The sequence below is a fragment of the Chenopodium quinoa genome, unplaced genomic scaffold, assembly GCF_001683475.1.
Source record: "Chenopodium quinoa cultivar QQ74 unplaced genomic scaffold, ASM168347v1, whole genome shotgun sequence".
Classification (NCBI taxonomy): Eukaryota; Viridiplantae; Streptophyta; class Magnoliopsida; order Caryophyllales; family Amaranthaceae; genus Chenopodium; species Chenopodium quinoa.
The window spans coordinates 560,091-569,756 of record NW_018744151.1 but is presented as its reverse complement, the minus strand read 5'-3'; the positions used below and the strand labels follow the sequence as shown (position 1 = coordinate 569,756).

General features: G+C 34.1%; 2 protein-coding genes across 2 annotated transcripts; both read left to right on the top strand.

Annotated features, from left to right (window-relative positions):
* On the top strand, positions 1–1,744 carry LOC110693464 (pentatricopeptide repeat-containing protein At3g13160, mitochondrial-like). The gene has a single exon (XM_021870575.1). It carries the CDS (start codon positions 944–946, stop codon positions 1,565–1,567), a length of 624 nt encoding a protein of 207 aa, XP_021726267.1. The 5' UTR covers positions 1–943; the 3' UTR covers positions 1,568–1,744.
* A 400-nt stretch (positions 1,745–2,144) lies between these two features.
* Positions 2,145–3,678, top strand: LOC110693463 (pentatricopeptide repeat-containing protein At3g13160, mitochondrial-like). The gene has a single exon (XM_021870574.1). It carries the CDS (start codon positions 2,244–2,246, stop codon positions 3,450–3,452), a length of 1,209 nt encoding a protein of 402 aa, XP_021726266.1. The 5' UTR covers positions 2,145–2,243; the 3' UTR covers positions 3,453–3,678.
* Positions 3,679–9,666: the final 5,988 nt, after the last annotated feature.

The following is a 9,666-nucleotide window of genomic DNA, read 5'->3' as shown; positions in this document are numbered from 1 at the left end:
CCACCAACCCAAATCTTATTAGTAATTTATATACCTTCGAAAAAAATTATTATCGTCTCTATAAAAGAAAACTTTGGCACAAAAATTAGTCATGACTTAATCCTTTATCCGAATCAAGCCACTTAACGAGTAATTTTTGTGCAAAAATCCTAGCCCCAATGTTTGCCAGGCTATAGCCATCATAATCCGTACCTTACTTTTATTACTCCCTTCGTCCCATAATTTCAATTCAAAAACTCCACTCTTCTTTAACCTTCCTATAGTTGCTTAAACCCTGAAACAGTGACAATCAACAGAAATGTCCAAACCATGCGCTCGCCTCCATAGCCTGTTCACCAAAAATGCAGCGAACACCATTAAACCCAAGTTACCAAAACCAACAAAAATACCAGAATTCAAAACCCTAATTACCCCAAATGAACAGCCATTGATTGCCTTAGCTAATAATCAAGTAATTAATAATGGTGTTAGAGAGCTTTTAGATGAGAGAAACACTCAAAAACTAGTTGAAAAATTCAAGTATTTGTCTCCAAATAAGTATTTCAGGCAAAAGTATAAAATTTATGCTTATATAATTCATCGACTTGTTCTTGCTAATCAGATTTCTTTAGTTGAAGATACGCTTGAATCCCAGAAAGATTACATTAATGGGGAAGGATTTGCTGCTCGGATTATGTATTTGTATGGGAAAGCTGGGTTGTTTGATCGTGCACGCAAGCTGTTCGACGAATTGCCTCAACGAGGTTTACAATAGAATGCCAAAACTTTTAATGCCCTTTTAGTGGCTGCTTATCATTGTGAGGATTTCAATAAGGTTTATGAGCTGTTTCGTGAGCTTCCGTCGAAGTTGTCAATTAAACGGTCGACTGGGTGTTATAATACGGCTGCTCAGGCGCTGTGTGAACTCGGGTTGATTGATGAGGCGGTGTCGTTGCTCGATGAGATGGAGGACAATGGGGTGAAACCGTGTGTGATTAAGTACAATACGCTGCTTGGTGTGATATATGAGAAGGGGGAGTTTGATGAGGGTGAGAAACAGTGGGAAAGGATGATTAAAAGTGGGGTGGTTCCTAGTGTAATCAGCTATGATTTCAAGCTGCATAGACTTGTCAAAGATGGAAAGATTTCCGAAGCAAGGGAGCTGTTCTTGAAGTTGGAAGCTAGTGGATTAAAACCCAATGCGGGTTCTTACAATGCTTTGATTCTAGGAGCGTGTAAGAACGATGATCTAGATGAGGTACGACGATGGTATAATGAGCTCTTGAACGATGGTTGTGCTCCGAACAAGGCTACTTTCAACACCATTGTTCCGTTTTTGTGTGATAAGGGTGATTATGGGTTGGTATTTCGGGTGTGCAAGAGGATGTTTAAGCGTCAGTGCACGGTTGATGAGTCTTTGTTGCAGAAGGCGGTTGATGCATTGGCAAAGAACTCGATGATGAAGGAAGCTGAGATCCTTGTGGGACTAGGAAAGTCTAACAGTTATCATCCTTATAATCTTGTATTGCCTGATTTGCCTCCTACTGGTATTATGGGCTATTTCAAATCAAGCTTGGAGACTAACTGACTAAATTCATAGGTTAACTGTTTTAGCTTATGTAAGGTTCTTTTGTTGGCATTAGTTGTAAGTTTTAGACCTGGGTTATGAATCTCTTTTGTGTCATTGCCTCTTTGTGATTTCTTAGGATCAAAACTAACTAATAGCGGAACAATTTGCCTTGTTAATTTAGTAAAGCTTGTCACATATACAAGCATGATGCTTGTCTTGGATATCTACCAAGTGCTTCTGTATCGTGCTTGTCATTGACTTGAACACTATAATTTGAATTGGACTCAAATACGAGTGCATCCAGCCTTATTTGAACCCATCCCAAAAATTAGACAAAATTGAAATTGAAATTGAAATTGTAATTGTTTCAAAATGAACCAAACTAAATTAAATTGATATCATCCTATTCCATCCATCATCATTAAGGGCCATAAGAATTTACACTTAACCGAGCCAATGTGGAAAAATTAAGACACAAGTCACACAACTACATTTTCAATTAAACACTTAAACTCCAGTTTTTAGTCGGTTTCAAGTTCTAATTGACTAATTGTGCCCAAACCAAAAAAAAAAAAAAAAAAAAAAAAAAAAAAAAAAAAAAAAAAAAAAAAATATACTTGTATCTTGTATACTTGTATAGTTGTATGACTTGAATCCAACTTTCAATTGAAAAACACACTTATATAAACACACAATGTCAAAATCCAACGTATACACTCGTCTTCATGGCCTATTTTCTTCAACACGAAACGCAGCAAACTCCATTAAATCAAAGACCCCAAAATCCACTGAATTACCAAATTCTTCCAACAATCAAGCCATTAATCTGGGTATTAAAGATCTCTTAGATGAGAAAGACCCTCAAAAACTAGTACAAAAGTTCAAATTTTTATCTCAAGAAAAGTATTTCAGGCAAAAGCATAAAATTTACGAAAATACAATTCATCGTCTTTCTCTTGCAAAGCAGAATACTTTAATTGAAGAAGCATTAGAATCCCAGAAAATTTACATTGCTGGGGAACCGTTTGCTGCTCGCCTTATATATTTATATGGGAAAGCTGGTTTGTTTGATCATGCACGCAAGGTGTTCGACGAATTGCCTCAACGAGGTTGTGTTCAAAATTTCAAATCTTTCAATGCCCTTTTAGGAGCTGCTTCTAATACAGGGAAATATGATAAAGTTATCGAGCTTTTTCGTGTGCTGCCCTCTAAGTTGACGATTAAACCGAGTGTACATTGCTATAATACAGCAGCTCATGCTCTGTGTAAACTTGGGTTGTTTGATGATGCATTATCATTGCTTGATGAGATGGAGAAAAATGGCTTAAACCCGAGTGTCGTATCGTATAATACGCTTCTTTGTGCGTTTTATGAGAGTAAGGGGTTTGAGGAAGGTGAAAAGATATGGAAAAGGATGATTGAAAAGGGTGTGAATCCTGAAGTTTTAAGCTATAATTTCAAGGTGCAAAGACTTGTTAATGATGGCAGGGTTTTCGAGGCGAAGGGGTTTGTCACAGAGTTAGAAAGTAAAGGACTGAGGCCTGATGTTGGTACTTACAATGCTTTGCTTCTAGGAGCATGTAAGAATGATGATTTGGATGAAGTTGGACGATGGTATTATGAGCTCTTGAACAGCGGTTGTTCTCCCAACAGGGTTACATTCAACACCATTGTTCCTTTTCTATGCGACAAAGGCGATTATGGCTTGGCATATAAAGTGTCCAAGAGGATGTTTAGACATCAGTGCTCGGTTGATGAGTCTTTGTTGCAGAAGGTAGTTGATGGATTGACAAAGAAATCGATGATGGAGGAAGCGAAGGTCCTTGTAGGACTTGGAAAGTCTAATACTTATTTTCCTTATGATCTTGTATTGCCTGTAGGTATTTTCCGCTATTTCCTTTGAAGCTTCAGAGTATAAATTTTCATGTGTTAGTGTTGAACCAGTTCAGATAAAACTAAGGTTTTAAGCAGGCAACAGTTAGAGTATAAGATGTAGGCTTAAGGCACGTTTGCGTTGTATCATTGCCTTTTACGACTTCTTATGACCCAAACTAGTAGCAGAATTTTTTCAGTGATCTTCTATGTTTTGTAAGATCTTGTGAAGAAGGAATGGCAGACAACTGCAAAAACATTATGACTTTTACTTGTTAGCACATCTTATATACTAGTGTATGCGATTCATTTGCATATAGTTGTAATCTATGCATCCTGGGTGATAATTTAATTTGTTACAATATTTGCAATATACTAGTCTTCTTCCTAGTTTCACCTCCATGTATCTTGTTCAAGATTAATATGAATATGTTGACAACTATATCTACAGAACCACAAAGTACATTAATTGGCTAAAGCAACATAGTGAGGCCAATGCAGTTGAAACTCAATCTTGTAACGTAACATATATAGGACCCCTATCTATATGATCAACTACAGATGAAGCCATGTAACTCTGAACAAAGCTGAAGCCCAGATATCACAAACAAGAGGGAAATTCCTAAACTTGGATGTAGCGATTAGTGACCAATATCTAGATTTAATAGCTTTGCCTATGTAACCTTTCCGGTCTAACGGTGTGTTTGGATTGAAGGAAATGGAGGGAAAAGAAAGGAAGAGAAATAGAGAGATGAGATATTTTTCATTTGGATAACAAATGATGAAGGAATGGAATTGAAGGGGAGAGAAATGGAGGGATTAAATTGTAGGAAATTGATCCCTCTAACAATGGAGAGATCTAGAAAGAACTCACCATTCTTCTCTCCCCTCCTTTTCTCCTCCATCCCTTTCTTTTCCATCATCTTTCTTTATCCAAACACACTGTAAGTAGACCTACAAATGCTAGTGAATTCACCATTAAAGCTTGAGGGCTTATGTACGATAATAAATTAATAAATTATAGATTTTAAATCCTGACACCTTCATTATGTAATTAGTAATTTAGTATAGCCTTAGTGGTTCACTCACACATTATTTAAAAAAGGAAAAAAAAATTATATTGTACACGCTCCATATATATGAAATTTCTATGGTTCATCCGGGTGCATCATCAACATGCGATGGTGCACCATGGAAACAACATTACATATAGTAGTCATATATGTATAAAGAATACGGGCAAAATAAAGAACATTACATACATTTACAAAGAATGCGAGCATAGTATGTTTATTGAGTTTGGTCATTATGTTCCTTAGGTTAAATTATATATTCTTTATTTACAATATAAACTATGTTTTTTTAAAAAAAAATATATATATATATATACTACCTTCGTTAATTTTTATGTGCAACTTTGGAATATTTTATATCTCACAAATAATACCCCAAAGTTGCACATAAAAATTAACAGAGGTAGTATGTAGATTAAAAAAGGTCTTTGGGTTTCAACAATACAAAATACTTCGTATGTTCTTTTACTTAAATAATATGTTCTTCTATGCTTATATTTGTTTATTCCTTTTATGTTTTTTTTAGGTATTATGTTTGTTTTATCATTGTGTTAATTTCTTCTATCCCTTATGTTTTTTCAAAGTTTTTGTTCTTATTATTGTTAGAGAAGGTATTGCGTCAGTCCGCATTGACAAAATGTTTCGTCAGTCCGAACTGACGAAATGCGGATTTTTGATATCCTCGATTGGCGGGGTGATATCCTCTATATACGGGATGATATCCTCTACTAGCTATATGATATCATTTATTGGCTATGTGATATCTTATATTGGCTGGATGATATCCTTTATTGGTCGGATGATATCATCTATTGGCTATGTGATATCCTTTATTGGCTGGATGATATTTATACTGGTTGGATGATAAATGATATCATATAGTCAATAAAGGATATCATTCAACCATGATATCATATAGCCAATAGAGGATATTATCCAGCCAATAAAGGATATCATAGACACAATCATAAATGATATCATATATATAGCCAATAGAGGATATCATCCATCCATGATATAATATAGCCAATATAGGATATCATCCAGTCAATAGAGGATATCATACAAGGATATGTATGTATAATTTTTTTGATGATATGTATAACAATGGTGGAACCACCATCGAAGAGCTCGTACTAAAGGTAATGGGTATAACATAACTTACTCATTTCTCAACCAAAATACATGCATATGTCATCAAAATGCTCACAATTCAACATACAATCATATGGGACAAACAATTTCAACAATTATACATCATATAAGAAAGCCCCAATTCAATTTTTTAGGCATTTTTTGAAAAATCCGAGAAATAACTTTCTCTCTCTTTTGCCATGAATGACCCTGCTTCTCTCCTTCTCCATTGATGTCGTCATCGACATCGTCACCGTCGCCTATAGGGAGAGAAGAAGATCCACCATTTATGTCATCATCGTGATCGTCGTCTTTTCGTCATCGTCATCTCCTCCGGCGCACAAACTATTTGGTCCGGCTTGACTGACCTAATAGTTTGTGTTATTGTTAAGCTTGTATGTGTTTTAGTGTTGTAGACACCCATTTGTGTCTCCCCAAAACCAAACCCAGTGATGAGTACCTTTCACGTCGAATCATAATCGAATGAAGTGAAAGTGTGGAAAGTCTAGTGTTGCGGATAGTTTTTAATTCTTTTCTCTTCTCTCTGTTTTTGAAAACTTATTTTAAGAAAACAGTCAATCCAGTTTGGTTGGTCCTTGATATGGGTCCAATAATGGTGTAGTTGGATGGGGTTTGAAAAGACCTTTCCAACGATACATTATAAGCCCAATTCCGATGAATATCGAGGAAGTTATGGCCAAAATACTAAACTGGGCCCGATTTGATTTTATATGTGGCCCAATGATCTAGAGGAGGGCCTATTATTAATTATCATTCCTAAATCTATTAGGATTGATTATAGTCTTTTAGAATACTTTAGAAGGTTCTTTTAAATCCTAATGGAGTTAGGATTGATAATTATGTTTTATAGAGTTTGAAATTGAATAAAACTACTTCTTTTAAGAATCCTTGTTTTGTACGAAGTGGAATATATTCAGCTTTTATTTTCGTGCCTCATAATATTTATCCAAATTTTATATGGTTGGATAGATCTTGAAATTATCTTTCCAATGATATATTATAATATTAAATCCGAGTTATAACGAAAAAGATATGAATGAGACATGAAACTTTATCCAAAATTGACACCCTTCCACTATTTTGGCCATATCTTTTTATCTATAAAATATTTTAATCTGATTCTGATTGGGTTGGAAAGTAGAATTTAAGAGATTTCCAACGTCATATTATATGCCTTATTTGGACTTCCGGATCAAAAGATATGATAAAAACAAAAATGCGTGAATTTCTGAAATCAGCGCCTAGAACCAGGTCTGGCGCCTGGCGCCAGCCATTGGCGCCTGGTGCTAGCCATTGGCGCCTGGTGCTAGCCATTGGCACCTGGCGCCAATAAGCTGGTGTTGGCGCCAGCTCTGTTTTAGGTGCGCCAATCTTGTTTTACGTGCGCCAAGTGCTCTGTTTTAATATTTTATCTTTTTGGCTGATTTCTCTATAAATAACGTATTAAAAAATTCCGTTTTCATTCACCTACAACCAATTCACACCAATTCTCACGATTATTCACCGACAATCAGTTTTCTAATTCTCTCATCTCTCTCTCTTTCTCTCTTAATTCAAATCTTGCTTTTTCATACAAAATTCCGCATTCACAAGATCTAGAAACACCTAGCCATATTCGAAGTTGCCTTCGCCCTAGACGTGAAAGGTTTAATTTCTGAGGGTTTGGTCTCAAATCTCTCTTTCAATTATCTAATTTAATTGTTTGTTTATTATTTTCCTTGAAGTTACTAACGTGTTTATTTTGTTATTAGAAAGAGGTACGAAACATCAAAGTAAGTACTTTAATGGTTTATATTGATGTTATGATGTAGAAATCATGTTTACATTGTTATTATGATATTCCTAGTATCATGTCTAGGGTAATTTTAATATTAAATATGATTCCTACGATGCTTCCTATGTTCTTCCTAATATTTGTGATTGTTAGTATCATGTTAGGGTTAAAGATTTGATATTTATTGTTTAGTGACATGCTAGGGTTTGTTATTAATCTTGTTAGTATCATGCTTAGCATCTTGCTATTATTATGTTTTAACATGATTACCATGATTATTTTTATGATTATTATTATTATGAATATTATTATTATTATTATTATTATTATTATTATTATTATTATTATTATTATTATTATTTTGATGATGATTATTTTATTTATAATGATATTATTATTATAATTATTATTCATGATTATTATTGTGATATTTATATTTATTACTTGATCACACCTCTTATGCATGTTTAAAGGGAATTGGTATTTGTAGTCGCGCTTAATAAGATATTAATAATCTTGTTAGAGTTAATGTGATTATAATTCAAGTGATCGCCAATAATAGGTTTATTTGTGCATTAAATTCAACCAACATAGATTAAACATGTTTAGGGTTAGTTAAACCTATTGATTGCATGTTAATCAGAAAGCGCATATAAATACGATCAGAATAAAGTAGAGGCCTATTATTAGGGCAGGTTCAATCTCTTTTAGGTTGGATTTGTACCTTCATCCTCGAACCCTTATTTGGTTCAAGACCTTATGGAGTTGACGATCTCTTAGATCGTTAAGGGGTGTAACCTTCATCCTGTGAACGGTTTACAAGTTCCTAAAACTTGTTGGCGACTCTTTTGCTCTATCTTCTTCCCTTTTGGACTCCACCGTACTTTAGTGTATGATCACAGTGGGGTTCAAGATAGTGGGATTTTAAGGCTTGAAATTATTCCCTACAAGTGTCTAAATTATTTGAATATGTCTTTTATATTTTGTGATTTAACCCTTATTGATCTTCAATATCATTTATTAATTCTATAATTTTTTGTATATTAATTATAATTCTAATTGTGTACTTTATGTGAGTATAAAAGTATATTACAATTAAAATCAAAGAATATGGACATTTAAAATAGTTTTTCAAGAGATCCAATAATAAAGATCATTAATTATATGATATACTATAATAAGGAACATATGGAAAAAAACATAGTGTTAATAATTTTTTGTACATTACAAATAAATATAAATTAAAGTACATATTTTCAAGTAATAAAAATTATTAAATCATATAAGATGAATATTATAATTAAACAAAATCCCTAAAAACAAAGGGAGAGATAAAGGGCATGGTTAACTATTAACGGAAAGTGAGCTTCTTTTTAATTTCCATTGATTTCGTTACTTCTCTATTTTACTATGTTTTGCGGATGTTCATCAGAGGTGCAATGTAAACTCCGGCATTAAAATCAATGGTTCGTTGAAAGAGGATAGAGAAGTAAGTGAAAACTAGATCCCCCATTGAAGCTTGAAGGAGGAGAGAGAAAGTAAATGTTAATGCTAAAAACTTCAGTCAACTGTCAACCCAAGTTATAGGTTAATTACATAGATACCCCTTAATAAAACATTTATACGAAGTATATGTTTATCAATGTTACACATTTGTATTTTCTCAAAAAAAGGCTAAGGGTGTTAGAGATATGATTGATATTGGGAAATATATGTGATATCACCCAAATCACCAGTTTTAGACCTATAAGCCTGGTAAACACCTCTTACAAGATCATCTCAAAGATCTTAGTCAATAGAATTAGGCCTCACCTTTACAACATTATTTCCCCAAACCAAAACAGCTTTTTAAAAGGTAGAGGGACAGAGGTAAATTACATCCTAGCCTCTGAAATACTTCACTCAATGAGAAAAAGAAAGGGTAGTAGAGGTTTGTTTGCTCTAAATCTAGACCTAGAAAAGGCCTATGATAGGCTTGAATGGTCCTTCATTCAACACTGCCTCTCCTTCTTTAACTTCAACACTTCCACTGTCTCCCTTATCATATCCTGCAACATTCTTATAAATGGCAAACTCTCTTCCCTTTTCTATCCAACTAGGGGAATAAGGCAAGGTGACCCCCTATCTCCTTACCTCTTTATCCTCTGCTTGGAATTCCTTTCTAGAAAAATCCACATAGAATGCAATCAGGAAAAAAGCAAAAAAAATTCTCAAATAACACTCCAAGGAACATTAGAGATGAC

Bases quoted from the DNA above. Each gene is read 5' to 3' on its own strand.
- LOC110693464 (XM_021870575.1), top strand. From the start codon at position 944: ATGGAGGACAATGGGGTGAAACCGTGTGTGATTAAGTACAATACGCTG.
- LOC110693463 (XM_021870574.1), top strand. From the start codon at position 2,244: ATGTCAAAATCCAACGTATACACTCGTCTTCATGGCCTATTTTCTTCA.